Here is a 27,857-nt window from a genome sequence, read left to right on the forward strand (position 1 = left end):
TTTGAGGCAGGAAAATTCGGCGAATCCAATCCAGTTGCACTTCAAGGAACTGTGTGGTGGTTTCTATTCCTACACTTGGGTTTCCAAGCCAGAGATGAGAGCGATGAGGACTATTGACCTAATGCTGCTTCTTTTGAAGTTGAATATGATTTTTGCAGCAACCTTTTCTTGATCCGTACTTTGTGATGCGCTGGTAAATTTTCTGGGATCAACGAAACCCTTTTTTAAGTTTCAAAAACAAACCGCAGCTGTTACGATTTTCGTCAAATTCCGCTACAAATCGTTCTTGAAGTATTTCTAAACGTTCAGTAAATTTGTTTTCATACTCGTGGTGTCAAAGCTTGTTCTTTCTGGGTTGCTCGCGTCATCAAAAACACGCCACGACGGAAACCGTTTGAATTCAAGTGACTGGAAGTGCGTTTTTATAAATAAACAAGTTTGCTTCGAGTGCCATATAATAAACTACTTACCAACCTAGCTTGCTTGAGCCGTACTGGGGAACATTATCCCTCGGTCGTTTTTGTACTCCCCAGTACGGCCTTCGCGCTCGGTTAGTAAGAGGTTAATCCCGATACACGTTCAAAGACATTAAGTAAGGCAATGGCATTTTCAACTGAATTAAGATCTTTACATAATAAGGAGGTGTCATCAGCAAATTGACTAATTTTGAATTCGTAACTGTGGATTTTTATCCCCTGTATATCTTGATCTTGTCGTATCTTACTCGCTAAAATTTCCGCTCCTAGAATAAAGAGGAGAGGGGATAATAGACAGCCTTGTCTAACTCCTCCTGACAAGGGAAAGGATTCTGTACAAAAGCCATTGTTTAAGACTGAACTTTCACTTTTAGCGTACAAAATTGATACTTTCACCAAAGTTGAATACTGTTTTATTTCCTTGTACCTTTTGCCCTAAGGAATCTGGTTGTACTAGCTAATTTATTGGCCTGAAATTAAACTTGCCTGCTTGCTGAAGTAGTAGTCTTTTAATCTCGTCGGCTTATTCAACTGTAATGGACAAAACCAATAACACCCAGCCAGAGGTAGGGGTGCCAATTTTGTTAAAATAGACCTTTAAAATAATGCTATGTTTCTAATCATTCATGTAGTAGTATACTTATGCTAATTTTTTCATCTTATTTTGTTGATGCTGTTCATCATGGTAACTTTTCCATTTTAATTTCACTTGTCTTTAGTCTTGGTTCTGATTATTCTGGAGGCAAAATTTGACGGTTAGTTTAACCTTTTGATTGAGGTTTTCCTTATAATTAGGCATTTAAGGTAAACAAATCATGCAGAGCAGTGAAAGAATTCATAAACCTGCTGAAGTAAATGTCCATAAAAGCAAACATTCAGTAAAGCATGTTTTGGTATCCAAGCATATACACTAACTGCTGTCTGAATTCCACGATTCCAAGGCAACTTGAATTCACTCGGCATTCCCTTCTTTACAATACACACTTCTTGTCAATACGCTTCGGTAAGCTTAACCTAAAGAAAAAGAAAAACGGTCAAACCCAAGCCCATCGATAAGACAGCATGATCAAGAAGTTAAGAGAAAAGAACAGGTCTTCATCCACGGCTTTGCTCTAAGGAATGACGTTGCTTGTTTTTGCAGTATTGGCTTTTTTGTTCTTTTTTTGAATGAATGTCTCACCTGGTGGCCATCATTACGGGAAAACTTGTGATCTGTACCTCAACAATATGGCCCATGCGTACTTATTAATTCACCATGATTAATTCTGTTAAGATTAATTTGTCCTTTACGGGCTTAGTAGTTTAAAACTTTTCCTGAAGACTGCGGTGATATGGTACATCTGATAGCGTCATGGATAACCTGGCATAGTGGTGAAATAGAGCTAGAGGAAACCAAAACACGAATACTATAGATTTGCATGGATTGCTGATATCGTTTAGTGTACATGTGCTGCCGAGGGATATTGGTATGCAAGAATGGTCTTCGTGCTCCTTCACAAACAAACTGCAGTCAAGCCTTACAAAGAAAGTGATACACAAGGACCGACATGGAATTCCACCTTAATCAAGATTTATTATTTCAGTAACGTACAAAAATCTGCTTTCTAGCTCTCAGGATTCAATTTTTCATCGTGCTTTTATTTCTTTCATGTTATGTGCACCCACTGTATATGCTGTAACACTTGATTGCCGGGTTCATTTAAAATGGATTGCTCCATAAAAGCAATAAACCAATTGAAGTGAGCCGTCTTCGTTTTTTTCTATAAATAGATGCATAGAAAAAAGGTCATTTATCGTACTGACTTGTTCCTTCAGTTAAGTAGCGGGCCCGCGAAATATCGTGACTCACAAAACTGATCCTAGGGCCCTTCTAGGGATTACCTTAGTGGTTATCACCATTTTGCTTTCAGTTCTGCAATTATTTAGGCCCTGCCAAAGAAAGTTCCCGGGAAGGGCTGGAAAGACGGAATGGTTAAAACCTCCATTACATCTTCCCATTCTTTAATTTTTAAGATTCAGTAATTGCCTTACCTTGTTATTAATCTATGTACAATCAGTTACAAATTTTCTTGTGCAACAGGCTCTTTAATTGGCTTACTGTATTTGCATACACCAATCCTTCTCTCTGTCAATAATTACTGATCCCCATGAAATTATATTGTTCTCTCTCTGCATTAAATCAACGATTGTAATCTGTAAGATGACAAAACAACTGTCTGAGGAAAACGGAGGCAGTTCTTTTTGTCAGCAGAGAAATTATCAGGGGTAAATAATTAAACGCGCTAAGTAAGCATGCCGCAATATTAAAAATATTGCAGTGTGCAGGCTACATTTATTAAAAACATTAAACCCTGTTTTAGGAAATTTAATGTATAAAGCGCACAAAAACTGATAGCTTACAACATTGTCAACAGTACTTTACAACATTGTCAACAGTACTTTCTGCGTTTAACTCTCGTTCATTGCGACTTATTTTTTTTTGTTTCGAAGTGCCTTTTATTTATTTATTTATTTATTTATTTACTTGACTTCGCCTTCAAACTTAAAACTATAAACAGAACATAACAACGTGAAACAGAAAATAAACGATTACAGCTAGCGCTAATTACTGTGGGCCCAAGATTTACAAAGTTCTAAAACACTCGAATAAGTTAGTAAAATATTGTAAACTAATAACAACACGAAATAGGTCCTAAAAGGTTACATGGCATATTACATTTTAAACAGACAGATTTCCAGGTTCTAGGGTCCTCAATATCGAAGTGCGAAATAAGTGCATCTTTGTAGTATGAGGAGAGCAGAGATTTAAATTGATTCAGAGTTACATGTTCATATCTTAACTGCAGGGGAAGAGCGTTCCAGGTCCTAGAAGTTCTTACAAAAAACGAGTGCTGATAAGTAGAAGTGCGGCATTTCTTTGGTCTGAAAGATTTTGCATTGCTAGCGCTTGCTCTAGTAACCCTTTTGGGAACAACACGTTCAGGGAGCACGTCATGTGATACACAAATAATGCCATTGGTGGCCTTAAAGAAAAAGACCAAGTCCAAAAACTCGTGCCAATAGCAGATAGGTAGGATATCAATTGACAAGAACCTGTCTCAATAGCTTTCCTCACATAGGAAGGGTAGATCTAAAATAAACTTTGAGGCGCGTCGCTGGACGCGTCCTATGCGCCTTGTGAGGTCTATTGTTTGCGGAGACCACATTTGGGTGGCGTAGCCAAGAGCAGGACGTACAATGGCTAGGTATAGCGTTTTGCGGGTGCTTGAGCATAGAACGTCCATTGCACATCTACGTATGAACCCCAGTAACTTGTTTGCCCTAGCGCACTGTCCGAGCGTGTGCTTTTTCCACGTTAAGTCGGAACTAACGTAGACTCCGAGGTCTTTCTCGTGATTGGTGACCTCTAGCGGCTTCTCATTTATCTTGTACTGGAACTTAACTGGGTTGAACTTTCTTGTGATGTGCTACTGCTTGCATTTTGTTTGGTTGAAAACCAAGCCTGAGGAGATAGACCAGGCCTCCACTCAAGCAGTTTAAGGCCTGGGTTTGAAGGGTGCTCAGAAATTATGAATGATCCCCTGAATCGTCGGTTTGTCTGCCTAGAACAGGATGAAATTTTCCCTGAATATAAAACTCGATGTTTTCTTTTGGTTTAGCGTATAATTTTGATCACGTGACACATCACGTGACCAAAAAATTAAAATTTCGTAAATCGGCGATACGGCGGCGAATTTTCTTTATATAGATAGCTAGATTAATGTTTCAGAAGCAGATTTAAAATATTGAACATTCTACGTTTGGAATGACTGTCCTCAAGTTTTTAAATTGGAGAAATTATCAATCAAAGGTTGAATTGTGGACTAAGAAATGACCTTTGTCCTGACATATTTTTTCTGGAGAACAATGGACGATCATTCCAAACGTGAAGCGATGGAGATTTAATCTTTATTAGAAACGCGTTTTTGTTTGATGTTTTCTCTTAAAACCGTTACCTACCTGTCAAATCTTTGCTTTTTTCACAAAAAAACGATCACGTGACCTATAGCACTACTTATTACGCTTAGAAATTTTAAAAATGATAAGATCTTTTTATCTGCCAAATTTCAGTTCATTGCCATTTAATTTGTTAAAAGTATCTCGAATAAACCATTTTTCCTCTTAAAAGCCCTTGACCCAGGCCTTAAACTGCTTGAGAGTCTGTCTAGATCGTTTTACAGGAGGATGGCGTCATGGGTGGAGTCAACTCTCCGGTATAGCTTAGTGTCACTTTAATCAACTAAAACGTTCAAACACTGAAAATAAACGCAATCACGGGGATTGATAGTATGCAGTACAATTTATTGGATTTAACAAGTATTATATTCATCACTTTATTTATAGGAAATAACAATTCTAGTGGAATTAGCGCAAAGAACTACCGACTGATTACTACCCTCTTGATCACATTTTTCCGGGCTTGCTGCTTTCACCACTCGTGCAGTGTAAGTTCCCCAGCATTGTTTTCGTCCTTTTCTTCTACATCAATGACAGCCTTTTTTAAAAGAGAATTCTGCAAAATTTCGCTTGCTCCTCTTTTGAGTGCTCATCAGGTACATTTATATGCTCTGACACCATCGGAAGACCCATGACCAGTGGTTTCTTGGAAAAGTTGTTTAGGAACACTGTTGAGGTCTCAAATGTAATAAATGGCCCTAAAAGTAATGAAGGTCCTAAGTGTAATAACTTTCAGCCCTAAATTTAATAAAGGTCCTAAGTGTAATAACTTTCGGCCCTAAATGTAATAAAGGTCTCGAATGTAATATATGTTCTGCTTCACATAAAATCACAGTGATAAATATGTAAGATTTAACTGCATTTATTATACAAAAGCAAGAAGGCCAAAATGTGTCTAGGGGATTCCGATTACATTTTACCTTGAATACTCAGAACCCACTGAAATAAAAGCCTTACGTCAAGTGACACATACGCCATTTTAATCTACAGGTCCTATTCTATAGGGGCCAACAGCAACACTAGTAGGCAGTGACAACAGAAATAGTAAATGTTAATTTAAGCCTTTTTAATGTAAATGTTTCACTTTGTGATCTTTCTAAGTACACATCGAATAAATGCAAAAAATGTCACACGGGAACCTGAGTGTAAACTGTACCGCGCTTGCATCTGCTTAAACCTTTGAGCAGTGGAGTAACTGTTTATAAATCGCCTTCAATGGCCTGTTAGCTTGAGATGAAGTCTCCTTTATGTATGTCTTTAAGTGTTTCTGTCGAGTATTTCTGTTTGTGTCTAAAATTTTTACTTCAATTTTTTTTTTTTTTCAATTTTTATTTGGAATTTGAGAATGTAATTTTATAGGGCTGGAAAATCGTGCATCTAGGCGGATCATGAGAAGTCATTAAAAGTAATATCCCTGCTACAAAATCAAAGTAAGAAGGTTAGTAAAACAGTTTGTTAGAGATTTTTCAGCTTCAGTACTATTTTTGATAAATGAGTGACAATAGTCTGCGAAAATGAACTTCCAAACACTACAATTTAATTCAACTTAAAAATTTAACTGTTTATCACAAACACTATTTGCAAAAGCTTCAAAGGTAGGCGGAAATTAACGCAAATTTTTCGAAAATTCGTGCTTACTTTCTCTTATTTGAGCACGATGAAGCAAGATCGTTTTAAGTTGTATGCTGCTGCCATGAGACATTGACAAAATAAATGCAAGCGAAAATTAGCTAAAGGAAGGGAAATTTTGGCCATTTGCCTGACTGATGACGCCATCACTATTCAATCATCAAAGACATGGGACTCAGTCAATGGCCTTTATTACATTTAAGGCCAAACGTTATTAAACTTAGGACCTTTATTACATTTAGGGACATTTGAGGCCTCAACAACACCACCATCATACAATCGCGTAGCCAAAGTACGCCTGAGAGAGTAATTAGTGTAGTGCCCATGGAACTGCGCTTTTTTTATAATTTTCTTTGCAACTGATGTTTGAATACAGGGGAAATAGTTCAAGTCAATTGTAACTTAGCTTTGTGCCATTTTTCTATTTTCTTTTAAATACCGTACTTGTGGCTCATTAATTCAATGAATTGGATTGAAAAGGTCATTTTTATTGTGAAATTATGTTATTCCTAGGTTGATAGCTATTCTTTAACGCTCGTTCAAGAAACGCTTACTGACGTAATAAGTTCACCAACAGAAAGAGGCGCTTTGCAACAGAAAATCACAAACAAAAGAGACTTTACCATTTGTTACTACCTATAATCCGGCCATACCGAATCTCAAAAAGATTCTCATGAAACACTGGCACATCATTCAGCAGCAACCAAAGCTACAAAAAAATATTTAACCAACCACCGATTGTCTCGCACAAGAAGGACAAACCCTCGAGGACATCCTTGTCCGCGCGAAAATTCCTTCAATCTCGCAAACTAGAAGACAATTTGCATACGATCACTTCAACTGACTTCTAAAAGCGCCAATCACGCATCCATGCGTTTATAAATTGCAAGACAACCCGATCAAAATATTTTCTGATCTACTATTCTTAATCCATCACTGATCATTCGTTACCAACGTAGAAGGTGAGGACTCGTAGACTTTATTACAACAAATCCTGTTAGGAGAACTCGGATTTTCTTTTTCTGAGTATTGCCATGTCAATGATTGAAAAATACATTTATCAAAAACTTTTTTCTTTGTTATATTATTAGTGTCACGAAGCAATGTGTCTGACCTCCGTCCGTTCCTCTCATAATGCCCTCCATTGATCCTAATAATTCCCCTGGCTGTACTATCGAATTTCAAAGAAATATATTATATGATTAGCTCAACATAATTAAAAACGAGCAGATTTATACTGCCTTATGGTATATTGAAAAGAAAACCATAGTCATGGGCGATAACATGGTACAAAGTAACCGTACACTAAACATACACTGAACATACATGACCTTTCTTTTTTGTTGTTTTGATTATAGGAAACATCGCCACACTTTCGTGACTTTTTTTTTAATTTTATGACTTTGACAGTCATGCATTTTTTTTGTTGCTCTTTTTCGAAACATGTAGGGGTATTTTTACGTGAAAGAAATCGTAGTTATATAAACTCAGATACTAAAAGACTCAGTGGAAGTTGTGAGGTAAACTAAAGTAGCTGCAGGTAGCTCAACAATCTATAATAAATAAAAAGATAAATAAATAAAAAAATAGATAAATAAATAAATAAAATTTGAGCTTGATAAATTCGATTACATGACCCTAACGGATACCGAATATAATGTCATGCGCCAAAACCATTGTTTTGGATTCCGCAAAAGTTAAAACCATTTTGTCTCCTCTATTTCCAACTCTTTTTATTATGATTATCATCGTCATCATCATCATCATCATCATCATCATCATCATCATCATCATCATCATCATCATCATCATCATCATTATCATCGTGATTACTAAAATTCGCATTAAGTGAAAATACAAGTGACCATCCCAGTTGCAAGTATAAACAAATTTAATACGCAATACAACATTAGCGGTAAATGTTGTCAAGAATCTCGCAGTAACATTATAGATAATGTAATCTCTTCAACAAAGTGTAATAGACGCGAATTAACATTGTCGAGTCTTCCATACTCTACTCAAGTTATGAAGGGCTGAACCAAATTAAAAGGGTAGCAAAGAACTAATTGAATTCACCGATAGATCAGGTACGGTTGTTTGATAAGTGTGGTCTAAATGGTAGTCGGTTATCATACTCCCCATCGCTAATAGGAACATTTGAAATAAAGGACTCTGCGGAATAGGTTGAATGTCTCTTCGGCTATATTCTACTTTTTACATTAGATGGAGCCACGCCATGAGAAAAAAAAAATAACTTGATCAAACTGAGTCAATAAGCTTGCTGAAGTGTTAATCTTCCACAATTCATCCTGCGTTTGGGATCCTTCCACCCAGCTGGTTATTTTTAGCTCTACAGCATCTTAATAACCTTATTAAACATAATCTGTAAAAATAATAACAATAAAAAATAAATAAATAAATAAAAATAAATCAGGTTTGCATGTTAAAAGAAACTATCAAATAGTAGCTTCCTATCAGTAGTGCTTAAAGATTTTATTTTAGAAGAACTTCAAAACTGGGTCCAACTTCTTGAAATTATGTTAAAATGCCAGGGGTTTTTTTTGTAGTTGAGTACCCTGCACATTATTCGCAACAAATTTATGGAAGTTGAAACTGCATCACGTGGTTGTTAGCATGTGGGGCGAGGTTACGCAAAACTGTGGCCGTATTCACGAAAACCTTCTAAGATATATATCCTAAGAGATAGGAAAAAATTAAGACCTATGTAAAAGTTTACTAAGACGGTAAACCTTTTACATTCCACTATCATGTACGACTTCTCTGGCACACTCTGTTCGAATGATGGGAAATAACGTACACAGCTATCGTAATTCAATTTTCAACGCCCACGATTTTCGTAGAAAGTAAGCCATGTTTTAAAATCCTACGAAACTTTATGCGTCGTGAGCGACCCGGTGTTTGTGTAATTTAAAGAAATCGTGTTCTAGGCTTGTCACATACAACAAGGGCGAGAACTCATTGATTCAATTTTTTTCCTAGTACATGTCTAAAAAACTTAGCACATGTTATATGTTGGAGAAGACTAAGACAATCTGAATTTTGGAAGTCTTCGTGAGTAATAGTTATCACCTAAGGTAAATCTTACGAGTACGTCATTACTTAAGATATTCTTGCGAATGTGGGCTCTAGTGTACTTCAAGGATGCAGTTTCGAATTTGATCCATCATACCTTCTCTCTGATAGGATCCTTGCTTTTGTTTATCACGTTCGAAGGAGAGTTCAATCCGTTCTGGATATACATATTTAAACCTTTCTTCAGGGTCGCCATTTCTTCTTTGGTTCCTGGATGGGCTGTTCCCTGCGCATAGAACAGAAAAATATAAAGTAGCCTACGATTTAAAGTAAACGAAATTTACGCAAAAAGGTTATAACGGGACTTTTCTCAGGAATATGTATTGTTGTTTTGCTTTTTTTTTTTCGCGTTGAGGTAATTATGCGTTGTTTTGTTTTGTTTTTTTAAACTGAATAGGAAGCACTTTCTCTTAGTTGCTTATAGCATACACACCACTGGGTGGTAAACTCCTCAACAATCTCTGTATTAACTCATAATCTGTCATAATCAGAGCAGGTCATCCAATTTGTGATGCTGTATGCACTCGTGCAAACCTGGTTTTTGCTTGCGATACAAGAAAGAAAAAACATGCATGTTCTTTGAAACGTTAAGATCAAACCATTTGATCACCCTTAGCAGAGCTTTTCTGCTAGCATCCATAGCAAAACCGGGCTTGAGTTTGAAATGGCAGTAGTCTCTTTAGCAGTATTTAAGACATACTTTTTATTCCCACGGAGTCAGTCAAGAAAAGACTTTTTTTGGTTTGAACATTTGATGGATAACGCAGAAAGTAACAAAAAAAAAAAAAAAACGTTTTAGTTAAAATGCATCCAAAGAGAATAATTGTGGTGTCTGGAGCATAAAGCAGTAAGTTCATTGCACTGTGAATTCTAAGGAAAATAAACCGACCTATAGAGACCAGCCTAGCCTAGCCTCGAACAACTGATAATCCTATCTTCGAACGAATCGGCACATTAACTAGGTAACTTAACCATAACACCACAATGCTTCCTTAAATAAAATAATGAATTGATGAATCATTGCCTGCATTAGTCGCCCATATGCATCGGAATACCACTGTTAAAGACAATTATTAATAGCTTCTACAAGTCAAGAATATTTTACGTCTAATGTCATGTTCAGAAGATGGCCGTTCCAGCTCCAAGTCATAGCACGAGGCCTGGCTGTAATCCTGGCAGCTGACTGACCGTCGTCTTGTGGGCACTGGGTTGTTAACGTCGCGTGGTATTTTTCGCCTCTTCTTCTGTTCATATCCAAAGCCATTCCAGCGACGGAATTCTCTGCTAGTTTCTGCCAAAACAGTTACAACAAGAGAGGATGATGTTACAATTATTTGAGAGGTATGATAGGACGAGAATTGCAATTAATTCCCATATGAACTAGGTTATTAAAGTGATGCTATTCTGGAGGGGATGCTACTCTGAGAAGGTTAGCTGTTCATCTCTGGAAATCGGAAAGGTGGAAGAGTTTTTCATGCTACCGTCCTTTGATTAACGAACAGATAAGATACATTTAAACTGGGTCAATGGTGGCAGTTATCGCTCAGGATGACTTTAATATCAGGAAATTAAAGTAATGGAATAAAAAGAATGACCGGAATATCGCGTTAAACACGATTGTCCCCCAACTCGTCTTGGGATGCATGTAAATCGCATTACAATCGTTACAAGATTTATTCATAGCTTCCATGCTCCATAGTTAGCTGTAAGTTTGGGACGTTTTATTGTGGATGAAGAGTATCCATGCCAGCTCTCCCGCTTTGAATAAACCTTACCTTAAAATGAACAGGGAAAATATTTCATAGGTACAGCCGGGAACAGGAATATGACATGTTATATATTTTTGACTGAAAAACATCCACACTGAGGCTAGTACATCCTAATATGGACAGCACTCTTCCGTTCAAATTCTTAGCAGTACCAACCGATGTTCCTTTTTTTTTTTTTATTTGTTTTTTGGATTTTGCTAGAGCAATTCAAGTCACTTTTTAGACGTCTGTTCACACATTAACGAATTTAAACATATGAGAGAGGATAACATCTTCGACTGCCAAGGATATTCATACTGTTACAAATGAAGAGGATAATCAGTGTGACTATTATGGGACGATAAGACAGCAAGTCTACAGACAAACACTCTGTAATGAACTAGTCGGGTAGCTAATTGTTGTATATTGGCGGAACATAGATCTGTTTACGTTAAATAACAGTAATGCATTGGATTTGACCGCTTTTTGCACTGATGAATCAACACCACAGCACAAAGCTTTTTTCTTCATGTGGCGTAAGAAAAAAAAAAATCATGTTTCCATGGAACCCCCACCCCAAATTTTAACATGAGGCATGGCAAAACTTTCTAAATCGTTTCTTATTTCTATTAACAATCACATCAAGTAAACTGTCCAACATACTTTTGCTTCTGTATGTTAAAAACTGCGCCGAAAAGTTGGAGCAAAAGCAAAAAAAAAAAAAAAGACACTACATGTGAAAATCAACATTGCCCCTTGACGTTTGAAAGTGTTTTTTTGTTCAAGTGGTATCGGAAAAAAACTGTTAAACGATATGCTGCTGTACTTGATTCCATAACTAATGATCAGAGTTTGTCACCTGGTGATTCTAGAGAGGCCTTTCGGCCTCTTTGCGGTTACTGACGCTTAAATTGAATGCCCAGGGGTTAAGGGACCAGCTTCAATGCCTTACCAACAAGTTGTGAAATCGTGTAAATATGGTCTAAGATTACCTCCATCTTCTTCCAATGCGTAGTTGACATAAGATGTCTTAGCTTTGGACGAGTAAATAGAGGAGTACAGTGATGTAATGCGTCCAATCTTCAGCACGACTGTTCCGAAAGTGCGCTACAAATTAAATGTGAGAAAAAGGAACCATACATTTAGGTCAATTCACAGTGTATATAATTGCATTTATCTTAAATATTCGATAAAGGTTGATTCTCCGGTGGCCTATATTTCACGTGATTGGAGAGGGTCTACGCCGTGGGTGTGTCCATCAAATTCTCTCCGGCTTAGTCGATCCTTCAAGAAAAAGTCCTTAAAAACTCTCTGATCTGGAATTTTGTTACTGAAAAGGAAAATAAATGTGTTCATGAATTGAATAACGAGGAAATGCAAAAAAAAAGTTATTATTTTTTTGAAGGTAAAAGGTTTTTGATTAAAAAGCGAACATCACTATAAACATAAAACAACAAGAATAAAACCTTTTCGTGTACAACCAAATAAACTAGTGTTCTGTCACTTCTATTTCGGCCGTTATAAGCCAGTAAAAGTTTCCGCCACTCACTCTTAGGGCTTTACACGCCTCTTCTTGACTACTTTTCTTGAGATTTACGCCATTAACTTCCAGTATTCTGTCTCCCTGGTGAATTGAGCCCTCCTTGTAGGCAATGGCGTCTTCCGACTAAAGATAGTAAGGTCAAATACAGGAACAAAAAAATATCCAGTTGCGGAGTGTGAGAATTTTTTTTTTTTAGTTTGTTTTCCTTTTTAATATTAATAACCGGAATCATGTTCAATAGAGTGTTTTCATTCACGTGACTACTGGCCATATTGGTTCACTGAAACAAAAGAAAGTATTTGCATAATAATAGAGTTCAATTCCCAGAGGTTTAGTTTGGGACACCAACATGGCCGCCATTTCTTTGATTTGGGACACCAACATGGCCGCCGTGACGTCATGTGAAAACACTCTATATGTTAACTCCAGTACTTTAAAACTCGAAAAACGCGATAACCTACCGGGCCCGGTAAGTGTCTTTGGCGATAACTATTTTTTTTTAACAGAAGTCATTTTTTGTTAGCTTTCAATACTAAGTTGTAAAATCTTATAACTCTAAGAAAAGATTGACCAAGAAGCGTGTCTGTAATCACTGTGTAATCGGCGAAAAATCATTTAAAATATACATATCGGGCCCGGGAGGTTACTGGGACTTTCCAGAAACGGGCCCCGATTCAGTTTGTTAAGTATTGATTATGTCGTTGGTATAAGAAGGTGTTGAAACCATGACCAGTTTTCACATTTTCCTCATCCGCACCCAGAACTCATGAGCCAGAAGTCGGGCTAAAAACATATTTTCCCCGCGAAAATCAACTCTTTTGTGATATTAACGAAAAAAAAAAAACCCCTGCAAATTAAAAACCCGTTCTATAAGGGGCAAAACTCTAGTAACGGTTGGAACTCAACAAGTCACACGAAGGTCTAGCCTTCGGCTTTTGGAAACATGATGTGTTTACTAAGTATGGGGAGAAAACATCTGATAAAATCAGTCACATTTTCCAATAATTTGACCAATAGAAATTGCCCGGTGCAAGACGCGTTACCATTTTCGCACAATCTTTCAAACCTCTGTTTGGCACGAGCCTAGACGTAAGCTTTATGGGAAACGAATCTTAACACTTCTCCACTTCTATGAATGTGGTTCTCTGCATTGATTTGAACGTTAAAACTGATAATCTCTCACAAAGAGTAAGAAGATCAGGGTATGAGATATTACTATGTCGTTCCAAAACCACACACAAGGACTACTATGACCGTATGAGTTTTTCCAATAAAGAAAGAGTGCGCACTTGTGAACCAGTGTCATTTTTGCGGGAAAATGATGTACGATTCGCTTACTGATGCTAAGTCCTCGAAACGTAAGTGATGCCGTGTTTTTTTTTTTGTTTTGTTTTGTTTTTTGAATCACAAAAGAGCATACCTATCTTTATTCAAAACAACTGCGTCAAGCCCGTCGCTCACAAAGAGAAAAATTACACTCTATGGGATATATCTCTTGTAAGTACATCGCTAAAATCTTAATGTCAAATTTTGTATTCGTAGTCCTACATGCGGATACAAGAATTTAAGGTATCTAAAGGTTTCCTTTGTATCCAAAGAAGGCCACAGCAATTACAAACATTCAAACTGTACTCACCACGTAAGTGACAAACACTCCTTTCTTATCTCTAGGAAAGAGCGTGAAACAGTGTGTTTTAATTAAATGGAATATACAGGCAACACTCCTAACGGAAATGAAGCATTTAAAATACCTTAGTGTAAGACAAAGAATTGAGCCCACGAGTTCTACACTGGTCAGATGCTTGAACCATTTCTCCTTTTCTGTCAGTTCTTCAATGGCTTCTGAATACTAACTCTTTCTTAATACCTATTATTTATGTAGCTGTTCCTTTGTCGCCACACAGATCATTGTTGAATCTAGAAGGATATACGACGCGTATCACATTAAAAAAAAAAATACTAAATAAACCTTAGTGGCTAGACAGGTTTTGCGAAATTTTAGAAGTTAGATCTCAGTGAGGATACTGATTTTTGTCTTTGCTTAAAACAAAGAAAAAATATTGTCAGAAAACGGAAGGTCGTTGATTCAATTCCCCTCTGGGCTAATCACAGACATGCACACTATTCTAAAATCTCGTAACTGGACACTCAGTCCTCTACCGAAATTCCGACGACTGATATAAAATCTGATGTGCGCTACTATTCATTCAGTGGCTAGTATTGTAGCTAAGTGATCTGGATAATACAAAGACGACAAATAGTAAATGCCCCTAACTGATTGTCTTAGCGGTCATAGAATATTGGCCGTTATTCCACGCGCAAGAAACAACGCCCATTAAATTGTCTTGGTGTCGTCACGCAGAAGGAAATCAGCAAGATTTGACAACATCCTTCGTTGTTTTAATAAAACAATGATTCCACTCAGTCTTGTTTTATTATAGCCAATTGAGCGCCCCATGGCCTGTTTGATTTTCCGAGTTGCCATACAATCCTTTTTTTCTATCTTGTAATTAGGATAATAAATGCCATATCATTTTATGTTATAGACCATTGTTATTTAGTTACATCAAAGACGTACTTCCTTGCAAGAATGCTGAGTCCTATATAGTCAGTTATGGACTTCACTAATTTTACTTCAAAGACTGTAGATGGCTCTGCATGAAACAACCAATGAAAAAAAAAGGAGACAAAAAGAAAAGAAAAATCTTATATATTGGATTTAACGAATGTACTATCGGTGGATGGGGACATAAAGTGAGTCGGTGAGTTGCTTAACCGGCCAACCAGCCATTTCGATCGTCTTCCTGGTTATATGCGAGCAAGGGAGGATGATGCTAGTAAGTTATCAACAACTGGTGAGCCATAAAGCCGCCAAGTTAACCAGTCAGTCAGCCAGTAAAATATTAAGTGAGCCAGTCAGTCGATCAGTCAGTTAGTCAGTCAGCCAACTTATCCGGCTATTTTTCATAGCCTCACGGGTATTTCAGACTGATGCTTTGTTTCATCAATGCATGATATTTATGTTATGATAACTGCGATTAACTTATTCGAGATTACCATGAATAGTAAGGAGAGAATAGAAAACCTGTGACGGCCGTGTTTTAATTTTTTCGGGGTGGGGGTAGGGATAGGTGAGAAGATGAGGCTGGAGGAAGGAGGGAAACAATGAGGTTAGCCAGCTGCTTACAAAATTTAAACTAAACACGGGAAGTATTAGCCAGGAGACCAGATTAGAATATTTAATCCTCCTTTTAATTACCTTCAACTGAAGTGAAGATCTTCTCAGGATCCTCTCGTAGAATTGTAATTTTGACAGGAGATGGAGCTAATCTCAGGGCTGATACGGCGTTCTTATGGTTCATTTCTCGCACATTCTCGCCGTTAACCTGGAGAAAGGCATGAGCTTATTAGTGTGTGGCATTCCTAAGTACTTAAAGACAACGTATAGGGAAGCGCATTTACTTAATGCGGAATTACTGTAATGTGCAGGGCATGACTAAACTTTCCGTTAATTTGAAAGACATTAATGTAGCTACCTACTCCAAATAATGCCTTATTGTAAAGCCAATCTTTTCGTATGTTTCTTTGCGGTGGGGATTGTTATGATCAATTAAAAGCGTTCCAATGCAGTATTTTACAATTTGGTTTTAAAGTGGGCATAAGAAGAAACCATTTCTTTCCACTGATATACATTGATAATGCTTAAAAGACAAAATAACAGCATGTTAAATCGTTAAGCAGTTTTTCAAAAGCGTAGTCACCAAGCCCTTACTCTTTCGAACAAAAAAAATAAATAAATAAACATAAGGTTTTTGGAATTTCAAAGGTTTGCAAGTTGAATTGATGCTGCAAATGTGTGATAGCTACGTCTGGTATTTTTCTTTCGTAAATGTGCAATGGATGTTCCAAATTATAGACCTATGTCGTTATTGTTTTACTTTGGGAGAAGTAGGCCCATAAAGAGGTTTCTGCTCTATTTGTTGCCTTGAAGGTACGTCGTTGCATTCTTACCATAACAATCTGGTCTCCAACGGCCATTCTTCCATCCTTAGCGGCCGCACCTCCAGGATCAATGGCGTTCACGACAATTCCTCCCTTCAAAAGAATTCATTACCATACATTTTCAGATTCAAAATGTAGCAGTCGAATAAAATAAGCCACAATAACGCTAATCAGCTACAATAATTTTTATAATGTATTTCCTATGCACTTCAGTTAATCAAAAGCCAAGTCTAAATATGCTTTTAAACAAATAACAATGTTTGGTGATCGAGAAAAATAGCTGCATAAACGTTCTATTCAGAAGAAAGGGAGTGGAAGACGTGATCTTTTGGTAACCTCTTTAGGGCCTTTTTTATTAATTGAACAGACGCATTGCTACAACCCAAAACTTAAAGATGTGTGACCGTGCACGGGAATACGTACCTTAACGCTTATCCGTTAAACGGTCGCTAACGGACGGATAGATAACGGATAGTTAACGGCCTGCACAGCATTCTAACGTTTTATCCTAACGTTCTAACGGTTATCTAATTGTGTCTAACGGATGATCAACGCGTGCTAATGCTTTGTTCTAACGTTCTAACGGCTAACTAAGTATTCCTAACGGATGAAGAAAATGTTCTAACGGTTGCCCAATTTGTTCTAACGGATGACTGGAGCCGTTTAACGGTTGTCTAACGGTTTACAACTAACGACTTTTAACGAACGAATAGCTTAGCTTTCAGTCCGATGCTATGAACACATAACCAGGCCAAACCATTAGTTGTTTTACACTCACGTTTTTAAAAAAAGAATCGCAAAGTGCCGATTTCGTCAGTCGTCAATGAGACAAACATAATTATACAGAAGCGAAAAGCGGTACCTTTGGATTCACGAGTCTCGAAGCGACCGGCGATTTCTTGGCGCTGGTTTCAACAGATAAAATTGTTTTTGTCACATACATGTTATTTAAAATTGGTTTCTCCTGGTTCAGAATCAGAGACATGGAATACTAAATTGCGAGCGAAGACTCTTGCAACTAATTACATGACTAAAATTAAATGGAAATTGATGTAAATGCTAACAGTTGATGAATAAAACGAACAACTAATTACCATTATTAAAGCAAAAACAACCTTAGATTAAAAACGATAAAATAAGTTAAGAAGCTACTAAGAACAGTATTTGAAAATAGACTGATGCCACCATTAACTTACATAAACAATCATTTATCATTACTGATAGTAAGGAAATTCTTGGTCACTTACCCTGGCGATAATAATTTCAACTTCTTGAGTGCTTCCTACTTAAGTTTTAGTAGAAACAGGCATGTTTTTTTTTTTAAGATTTCAAACTATTTTAATTTCCCATAATAATAGCTATAATTTTATTATGACCTGTTTCCTGACACATCGGAAAAATGCTGGAGGGAAATAATTTTCTTCCCAAGCATCTGATGATGGATATATCTAAGACATCGTTAATTTATATTCCAGAGAGAGGCAAACACTTAGCTAGGTTATCTAGTAGCAAGTAACATAAACCATCATTACCCATGGCAAATTACTTCCCTTGCGATTGCTTGCCTCCCTTCGGAATCCCCTTCTACTTCACCAAATAATTAAGGGTTTAAAGATTTTGATATTGTTCTCACCAAGAAGGTATCAGATCCACCTACAACACCCAAACCAAGTCCTGCAGCTTCCTTTTCAATAGTGATGGTAGTCTCTGTGAATTCTTTAATTTCTATACGGCGAAAGTAATGAGACATACGTCGGCATAAATCAATTGCAATAGCACTTGAAAGGCCCAAAAATTAGTCTTGTCTTCTCATCCATCAGACATCGTCTTTAAAGGAATTTGTAACAGTTTACTACTTAATCTCAGGAAGACAAAATTTTTAAAATTGTCTTAATCTCATAAAAAAAACATGTTTTTTAACTATCTCAACATCCGACCATACTTTTTCCTAAGTAAACTTTTAATTAGGTGCACCATCTTCGGCTTTAATTATTGACTAAACGAGATCAATTTTGCTACGCAGTTTAGTGCACTTGGTTAGATTTAGTTTCTAGAATACAGTAGTTATTAGACGACTTATAAAGACGAATCATAAGTTTTCAAAGAACATGAAGTTCGGGACTGTATCGACTGCAAGAAATCATATAACTTTATGGTCTGAAGATAACGTCCGTACGGACTATAGAAGAAATACTATTAGAGATTATAATATAATATGTGCACTTAACCTTGTGGAATTTTGAGCATTATGATGGCGAACACTCTATTAATGAATCAGATCTTTGATGGTGTAGAGTAATTTAATCAACCTTCTAGTTGTTGCGTTTGCTATATCATGTACTTGTAGCTACAGTATGTATAAGGCTTTTTAAAACGCATACCTTTAGTCGATGGCATTTTGGGCTCAGGAGCTATTGGAATTTTATCAGCACAGAATTTCAACATAAGTCCTCCAGGGCATTACTTTTGTTGCTTGAGGCAAATAGCTTTTCCAGCTAAAACCGCGGTTAATGTTAATTACGTGTTCGTTAACAAGTTAATCGCCTTTGTTTGATGCTACCTGATGTGGAAGTTCGAAATTGTAGTCTTGTCTACAAAGGAATGTATAGCGTTGGCATCTCGTTCCAATTTGTTTGGACAACTTCAATAACTTTGTTAATCTAATTATAGCTGGCTCAAACGCTTTGACCTGTCCCCATTTGCAGATGAAATGCAAGGGGGCTTTTTTTCGACTTATGCAGGTGGAAAGCGTGTTATTTTCCTTGCAATGGTAATAATTCTTATCAAGGGGCTGGGTGGGGGCAAACAATAATTTAAGATATCCATCAGAATAAGTTGTAGGCCGGCTGTAGTGCTCGACGAGACTAGCCATGCTAAGCAACCAAGGGATTCAAAGCAATTCACTTTGAGAGGTGATCTGCTTGAAAATTGAATAAAACGCAAAGTCGATTGCTCTCTGTATTTCGAAATCCAGTCTCTAGACTGAGATGCCCGACACTATCGTTTTAGTCCTGCTTTGGTATCGGCTCATAAGAAACTTGTGAGACTGCTCGCTCAGGAGGATTGCTTAAATTAATATTTATAATGGCAGATAATTTTAACTGAGGAATGTGAATGTTTAACCTAAATTTAACACTTTCTGGTCCTTTTCTGCTACATAAAATGACCAAATTCCGAAATTGTTCTATTTCTTTTCGAACACGGTGTACTAACTTTAAAACAGCTGTGTTCAAAAGAACTTTGTATGTCAATTGATCTGAAACCGATAGACGAACACAAAAAAAGGACGGCAAACTACTACAAACAAACAAACAAACAATGATAGCAATTCAAACTATCCAGCTAACCAGCAAAAGGACTGTAACTGCAGCTTTGCTGTTTGTCGACGTATTTCAGAAAACACAATTTTAAAGTTGTTTTTATAGCAGCAAATGAAGTCCTTTAAACGCTTATAGACAACTATGAACATAAAGGTCTTCTAATTCGACAAAGGATTCTTAAATAAATAATTTTTTTTTTCTCTAGTTGTTTGTTGATGATCGCGCGGAATAATTGAAACTTGGATTTTGGCGTCAACTTATAATTAGCGCTTGTGATTTTCACGCGCCTTCAGGTAGGGATGATACCATAGGCACTAAATTCTGGCCACAAACCTGTACAAAGTGGAACGCCGCAGACTCTAAAGTGTTTCTCACAGCGCTAAATAAATTTGCTATTATGTTTCTTACGTATTGACTATTTCTGAAAGTGTTTCCTCTTAAGCCCAAGCCTAGAATTTGTTCGGAAGATTCCCATTAAAACTAATGCCGAACCCAACATCTTTCTCGAGTGGCCGAGTTTGAAGCAGCTTGCGTTATCACCATAAATCAGTCAATTTCCACTCCTTCTCCTGTCTGCGACCACACCACCCAGAGAAAACATCTCTTCTGGTGCAGTTAGTTAACTTTGAATGTCAATGTAGTGTTGTACAGGCCCGCAAATGATCCCCGGACCGGAAATGATCCCCAAATTGGACCGCAAATGATCCCCGGACGGGAAATGATCCCCAAATTGGACTGCAAATGATCCCCGACCGGATTTCGTCGCCTCATCAATAATTATAGAATGGAATGGACTCGGGAATTTGGACATTGTATTTAAACTTTATGCACTTCATTTTTTTTTCCTTATAACGCAACAATCATTTTATTTAAACGCTTCGCATGCAAATTTTTTTAGTTTAAAAATTAAAGTGTACTGAGCTGCTAAGTGCAAATAAAAAGAAAATCAATTGTCCCATAAACTCAAACATACATGTATATTTTTAACTTGTACGATTACAACGCCCAAAATGGGTACGAATTGTACGAAAATCCTTTTTTTTTTTTTAATAGGGCTAAAAATACGAAATGAATCTTAACAGTACAACCGAAAGACCGTTAACTGGATAAAATATTGTTTTTTTTATTTCTTCGATACATCTGTAAAACCCAAGATCAACTGAGAACCAGAGGAGACGAGAATTTAAATACTCTATGCAAACACAACAAAAATTTAAGGTGGGTCATTCACGACTTTAGCAAGTTTTTTTTTTTTTTTAAAGACTGAAATTGACTTGCCTGTTTAATGATGGTGGTGATCTCGCCTGCTATCGTCGCCTTTTGTCGGATCTTGGTCTTAAAGTGCCCGTGGGTTAATTTTATTTATTTTCTCACCTGAATTTACGCGTTTCATCCAAATCGATTTTTTTTTTCTCCGAACTTCTTGCGGTATATGTGTCCTTTTAAAATACGATGAATAAAATACGTTTTATACCAGAGAAGATATTTACTCTTTTAAGTTGCGATAACTAAAAGGCCAGGAAAAAAAAGGAGTATAAGCGGACAAAAGACTCGTATCTACTCACGTTTTCTACACACCCTACACACCCTGAAAATAACACTTTTGAGGTCGGCGCCGAGCCTAGACGACTTCGCCCCAAATGTACGAGGGGGGGGGGGGGGGGGGCAGGGAGAGGAGGAGAGGCGCGTTTTAGCGGTCTTGAGTAAATTGATGATTCATTTTACTTCTCTCCTGTCACGCACGAAATCCTTTTATAACTTGTTTTTAATTCCAGATGAGATGTCTTAAACTTTCGATTCCTGAGCGACAGGTTTTGCAATTATATAATATTAAAAATTATATATTACCGAGAGACTAGTTAAACTAACAAAAATTGAAACATGCAAGGCGCAGGTGCACACTTTATTTATCAGTAAGAGAGGCCTGAGTTTGCCCGTTTCTCAGTCATAAGCGAAAAGTTATCTACGGATAAAGAATATAGTGTACTTTGCATGGTTTGAAACTTACCGAGAAAGAACATTCTCCGTTTAGGAAAAAGGTACGTTTTGAGACTACTAAAGTCGAATTTAAATAATGTATTGCGGGTTTCTAATAACAAACAAAATGTTTGAAAATATACCTAGTTAAAATTCATGGCTACTCTACTAAAATATTATTCAATTGTTTAAGGCTTTTACTTTTACTCTCAATATCGCTCTATTTTAATTTGCAGTTGTATCAAAATATGCCTGTAAGCAAGGAAAAGTAAAAGGTCCTGCACGAATAATTTGACGTGCGTTTGCTTTCATTTACGTATTGAGAATATCATCTGAATTTTTTTTATCCAAATTTAACACTCAGAATTTCTTGAGAAGAGAACATCATTGTTACGTTCAATATATATGTTTAGCTTAATGATAACAGATAGTCAACTGTTTTCACCAGCTCTACCAAAAACAAAACCTTTATGTTAATATCGACTACTGACCTCAGGAAACAGCTCATTTAAACAGTCTGAGAGAATTTAATATGAGCTTTAAGTCAATCATTATTCGTGTTATGACCGGAAACCTTTATTACGTTCTCTTTTTCTTTTATTTTATCCTAGTAGGGGCCCTTTTTTAATTATGTACGTATTAAGAATGTTAATATGAAAACGCTATGTTATTTAACTTATATGGTTGAAAAACACGATGATTCGTTAGGAAAATTTCTTACAACCAAAGAAGTAATATTCATGGCTGAATTTTTGGATATGTTAACCATTAGCAGGTGGTTAGCTAACTGTAAAGATTATATTTTACCATGTTTGACTGGTGCTTTGAAGGCGAAGTTTCAAGTCGATTCAGATAGGCCAAGACTGATAAGATATGAATTGATTTTCATTTCCGGTTGAAATCAAACGGAAACGGAAATCAGTCCGTTACCGGAAAACAAAAGGCTGACGACTTTGTCAATTCTAAGCCTTTTAAAAACGTCTTAATAATTCAAAAGCCCATTGATCTATCAAATGGTCAATAAAACATCACTTGCAGTGGTTTTAAAACCCGATAATACCTCCTCCTTATTAGTATGCGGTGTTTAATGTTTTTGCTCGTGTTCTAATTTCCAACGTTCACAAAGACATCATTGTTCTGAACTCTCTTGACACATGCTTATCCAGGAATGTTTTTTTTCTTAAGACCTCGCTCCCAGTTTACTGTCCGTAACGGAAGGGAAAGACGTAGAAAGGATACAGTGACATTGTTTATATAGTTTTGTATGTCCGTAACAGACATCAGTTCATTTATGTTGTTACGTTTCACTTGTTTTATTTCTTTTAATTAAGAGATTCGTTTATAAGAGCATAAATTTCGGCATACAACGAAAATGCGGTCAGTTTAAAGATGTTTTGTTTCTATATCAATTAAAATTGAAATATTTTACTGTAAAGACGCTATTTATGGTTAAAATGATGTCAACATGCAAAACGTGCGATATTTATAAGGTTACAGAAATAGTAATAAACGGCAAATCTTAGAATATATACGCTGTGTCAAATTTTGTCAGAATGCCGGGAATTCTAAAATTTTTCGGGAATGTATCCCAAAAATTCGGGAGGATGATCCACATTTTCGGACGAAATTTCCGGAAGAAATTTCCGGGAAGAATTTCCCAATTTCCTAGTATTGCTCAAAAATCGTTTGTTAGAGTTGTGACCCCCCGTGAAATTAGCATACGAGAAAAAAATTAAACACCGCATACCTAAAAGGAGGATATTTTAAAAGCACTGCACGTGAACTTTTATCGACCATTTGGTGCATTTTATACGTCAATGGGCTTATGAATTATGAACGAGTTTTCGAATAAAATAATTGTCCGAAAGGACTAGAAAAAGGTTAAAATATAATTTTTTGCTGTACATGTGGCTATGGATTTTTTGCATTTGCATATTAGATACATCCTAACCTATCGTATCCAAATGTGAGAAGGATCAACATCCTTTTTTGTCACGCACGGAACCCTTTGATAAATTGTTTTGAATTCTAATTAGATTGGGTCTTGAAAAAACTCATATGACTGAAATGTTGTCAAAAACAAATATTCCTCGTTCATAATTCTCGGGAGAAGCCAAACCAACTATATACAAGGAAACATGCAACATGCTGGTGTACTCTTTATTTTTCAGTAAAACGATGGCGAGTTTTTCGCTATTTTTACTATCAGCGAGCCGTTAGCTACGGGCAACACTGTTCTTTTCTGCCTGGTTCGAAAACTTCATTTCAAGAATCAATTGAGCACCGAGTAAAAGGAACAAACATAGGGCTTCTAATCACAACCCAAATGTATGAAATAGAGTTTACTAACTTCAAATTATTACCACCCCAACATAGAACCTTTTTATTGTGTAAGATCTCTATCGTAAAAATGTTGCCTGCACGAATATGCCCGTACTAGTTACTAGCTACGGGTAAATAATATACCGAAATTCGGCTTATTGAAGGAGAAAAAAAAGTTGTCCAGTTTTCTTAAAGGTACGTTTTAAAAATAATCGAAGGCGAAGGCGAAGGCGTAAATTTGAGTTTTCTAAATGTTTGACATATACGAGGTTAAAATGTCTGGATACTCTAACACATTTATTTATCGTGTATGATTTCCATGGCGAAAAAGATAGTATTTTCCCCACTTTTTACAATAATATGAGAGAATAAGTTAGGGGAGAGAAGCGCATTTTAGCGGTCTGAGAAAATTGATCAGTCACTACTTTACTTTTCACCTGTCACGCACGGAACCCTTTAGTAACTTGTTTTCAATTCCAACTGAGATGTCTTAAACTTTCGATTCATGAGCGACAGGTTTTGCAATTATAAAAGATAAAAAATATGTATATTACCGAAGGATATAAGTTAAACTAACAAAAATTGAAACATGCGAGGCGCGGGTGTACACTCTATTTGTCAGTAAGAAAGGGCTCAAGTTTGCCCGTTTCTTAGCCATTAGCGACCTGTTATCAACGGATGAAGAATATTCTGTAGTTCGGTTGGTTTGAAACTCTTAAAAGAAGAAAATTCTCCGTTTTAGAAAAAGGTACGTTTTGAGACTATCAAAATTGAGTTTAAATAACGTATTGCGTGGTTTCTAATAACAACCGAAATGTTTGAAAATATACCTAGTTAAAATTCATGGCTACTTCACCAAAATATTATTCAATTGTATAAGGCTTTTTCTTTTACTCTCGATATCGCTCTATTTTATTTTGCAGTCGTACTAAAATATGCCTGTAAACAAGAAAAAACAAAATATCCAGCACGAATAATTTCACGTGCGTTTGCTTTCATTTACGTATTGAAAATATCATCTGATATTTTTTCATCCAAATTTAATACTCAGAATTTCTTTAGAAGAGAACACCATTGTTACGTTTAATATATGTGTTTAGCTTAACGATAACAGATAGTCAACTGTTTTCACCAGCTCTACCAAAAATTAATCTTATATGTTAATTTCGACTGGCATCAGGAAACAGCTCACTTAAACAGTCCGAGGGAATTTAATATGAGCCTTAAGTCAAATCATTATTCGTGTTATGAACGGAAACCTTTATTACGTTCTCTTTTTCTTTTCTTTTATCCTAGTAGGGGCCCTTTTTTAAATATGTACGTATTAAGAATTTTAAAATAAAAATGCTGGTTTATTTAACTTACATGGTTGAAACTTTGCACAAAAGAAGATGATTCGTTAGGAAAATTTCTTACAAGGAAAGAAGCAATATTCTTGGGTAAATGTCTGAGTATGTTTACCATTGGCAGGTGGTTAGCTAACTGTAAAGATAATACTTTACTTTGACTGGTGCTTTGAAATCGAAATGTCAATTCGGTTCAAATCGGCTAAGACTGATTCATTTCCGGTTGAAATAAAAAAAAGAAACGGAAATCATTCGGTAACCGGGAAACAAAGGGCTGACGACTTTGTCCTTTGTAAGTGTTTTAAAACTCCTTAATAATTCATAAACTCATTGACCTATCAAATAGTCGATAAAACATCACGTGTAGTGGTTTTAAAACCCGATAACATCTCCTCCTTATTAGTATGCGGTGTTTACTGTTTTTCTCGTATTGTAATTTCCAACGTTCAGAAAAGCATCATTGTTATAAACCCTCTTGACACACGCTTTTCCAGGAATGTTTTTGAACCCATTCAAAAAACTCGCAGCACGTGCTTGATGGTGTCAAAAACCACTCAGCTGTGCCTCATGGTTTTAAATCTATTTATTTATTTGATTTTATTTTATTCATCACGAGATACATTCATAGAAAGTTACAGTGAATAATAGACTAAGATCTTACATAAGTTTATCGTGAATAATAACAGTAAAAGAAGAAGTAAGAAGTTGCGAGGAGACCTCAAGAAACCTCCGGGCTTAAACTGAGAGGTCTCCTCGGAGATATGTTAGGACTGTAAGAGTAGTAAAGAAATTGTATCAGATTTAGATTTTTTTAACATACGGTGTTAAGACTATAAAGACATAACAGAGTCGGACGTTTCTGAGACTTTTAACTGTGTCTGTACGCATCTCTGGTAAAGTAGTGTTAAGTTATGTCAAAATACTTTGGAGCGGTTAATAACACGTCCGGAGCGGACGACTACCTAATCCTAATCCTGATAAAACACTGCTGCTAGTGTTTTAAACATTTAATTACAAAGGTTCCTTCAAAGGGAATATGTCGATCAGTATCTAGGTATTTTACTACTAGCCCTTTAAAGGTCACCGACTTGCTTTCGTTCCTTTTCTTACTTTAACCTCGGAGAGGTGCGATTCATGTTTGTTTGTGTTTTCGTTTTGATTTTGCGGTTGGATTTTTGTTCACCGGTTTGGTAGAGCTTGTCAACCAATTTCCGAGAGCTGGAAGGTAAACACGAGACACCCCCTCTCTCTCATCTATTTTTTTTATTTTTTATTTATTTATTTGTTGATTTTTTATTTTTGAAGTGTTTGGGAAGTTTTCCTCTCCAGTTTGGAGTTCTTTCTCCTCTACATAACTTAGCAAGTATAAAAGCTATGACAATAAGACTTGTGGAATATGTAATGCGTCCAAAAACAATATTTGTTTGTGTGAGGTCTTCATCAGGAAGTGATGACTTCACCCGACGTGTTAAATTTCTCCATTTCCTGAAAACCTTAAAAAACGAACAATATCGACAGAAAATTAAATACCCATGTTCACCCAAAAGGCCTTCCGCGCATTTTTTTTTTTTTTTTTTTTTTTTTTTTTTTTTTTTTTAACAAACGCTTCTATTGCTCAGTCTTGCGATCTTATTAGTTAACCAGAATATTCACGTTGGGATTAAAATACTGCATGGCGTATTTAAATAAATCAGACTGATTGATTGTACTTCAGTTTCTCCGATTTATTTGCATCTCTCCGCCTACAAAACATATTTACTCTCCAAAGCGCTGGCGTTGTCTCTACTTCTTTGCGTAAAAGTCTCGGCCAACAAAAGTCGAGGATTTGCTTTATTTTTGTGCGTTTCTTGGATAGATGCGGCAGAGCACTCGAACAGTTAAAGCCATCAACACTGGATAGTTTTAGCCGTAAATTTTGATCCTATTGCTGTGTAAGATAAATAGTAATCTTAAGGATACTTATTGGTCATTATAGAAGTTGGCATGAAAATAAATTAACAGTGTTGGACGCGATGATAGTTCATTTATTCAGTGTTGCTTTCAAAATAGCGTTGATCTGGTCTATCAGACTATCGTGACTATCTCTGCCTTTGATGGTATACTATTGATAATATATTCTTAAATCGACCGTTTATGAACCTGCAGATTACTAGGAAGATAAGTATTTTAACTTACTTGCATTTAAGAGACAGTCCGCGTTAGATTCGACCGGTCAATTTGGGCCAGTCGTTCGATTTCCTTCAAATTTTCAGCAACAGACAAAGTTGATATAACATTAATGAAAACACATTTCTTTTGATTCTAAACTCAACAAAGACCCGAAATTTTGAGGCGAATGTTCAACCCTTCCGAATCCCCGAAAATCGACCTTTCACCGAGTCGAAATTAACCCGTTTTCGGATGTT

At 36.4% G+C, this 27,857-nt stretch overlaps 3 protein-coding genes across 4 annotated transcripts in view; 2 read left to right on the forward strand and 1 right to left on the reverse strand.

The window, feature by feature from the left end:
- Nucleotides 1-27,857, forward strand: part of LOC146482818 (uncharacterized) — a 410,856-nt gene that overhangs the window by 185,487 nt on the left and 197,512 nt on the right. The gene's annotated exons all lie outside the window — the stretch shown is intronic.
- LOC146482822 (multiple PDZ domain protein-like) lies at nucleotides 4,674-19,104 on the reverse strand. 2 transcript variants are annotated; one of them, XM_085106659.1, is made up of 11 exons: nucleotides 18,869-19,101; nucleotides 18,121-18,212; nucleotides 16,497-16,580; nucleotides 15,745-15,871; nucleotides 15,064-15,139; nucleotides 14,122-14,152; nucleotides 12,492-12,608; nucleotides 11,935-12,049; nucleotides 10,300-10,485; nucleotides 9,292-9,420; nucleotides 4,674-4,771 (listed from the first exon to the last, which is right to left on the reverse strand). In XM_085106659.1, exons 1-11 carry the CDS (start codon nucleotides 18,930-18,932, stop codon nucleotides 4,752-4,754), a joined length of 1,041 nt encoding a protein of 346 aa, XP_084962785.1. In that variant the 5' UTR covers nucleotides 18,933-19,101; the 3' UTR covers nucleotides 4,674-4,751. The 2 variants fall into 2 exon arrangements, with proteins under 2 accessions (XP_084962785.1, XP_084962786.1); XM_085106660.1 differs by lacking the exon at nucleotides 4,674-4,771 and adding an exon at nucleotides 7,909-8,484 and having other exon boundaries at nucleotides 18,869-19,104.
- The window catches only part of LOC146482823 (uncharacterized), a 40,545-nt gene continuing 32,444 nt past the window's right edge, over nucleotides 19,757-27,857 (forward strand). Inside the window, exon 1 of the mRNA XM_085106662.1 lies at nucleotides 19,757-20,100. The gene's annotated coding sequence lies outside the window, so the exon portion shown is untranslated. The remainder of the gene's footprint in view (nucleotides 20,101-27,857) is intronic.

Source organism: Pavona decussata, unplaced genomic scaffold, assembly GCF_977016875.1.
Source record: "Pavona decussata unplaced genomic scaffold, jaPavDecu1.1 SCAFFOLD_42, whole genome shotgun sequence".
In the NCBI taxonomy this organism is placed as follows: domain Eukaryota; kingdom Metazoa; phylum Cnidaria; class Anthozoa; order Scleractinia; family Agariciidae; genus Pavona; species Pavona decussata.

Bases quoted from the DNA above. Each gene is read 5' to 3' on its own strand.
- LOC146482822 (XM_085106659.1), bottom strand. From the start codon at position 18,932: ATGTTGAAATTCTGTGCTGATAAAATTCCAATAGCTCCTGAGCCCAAA. The intron at 15,140-15,744 runs GTAATTAAAAGG...TGTTTCATGCAG, and splicing joins GATCTTCACTTCAGTTGAAG to AGCCATCTACAGTCTTTGAA. The intron at 14,153-15,063 runs GTACGTCTTTGA...GCTCTTTCCTAG, and splicing joins CTCAGCATTCTTGCAAGGAA to AGATAAGAAAGGAGTGTTTG.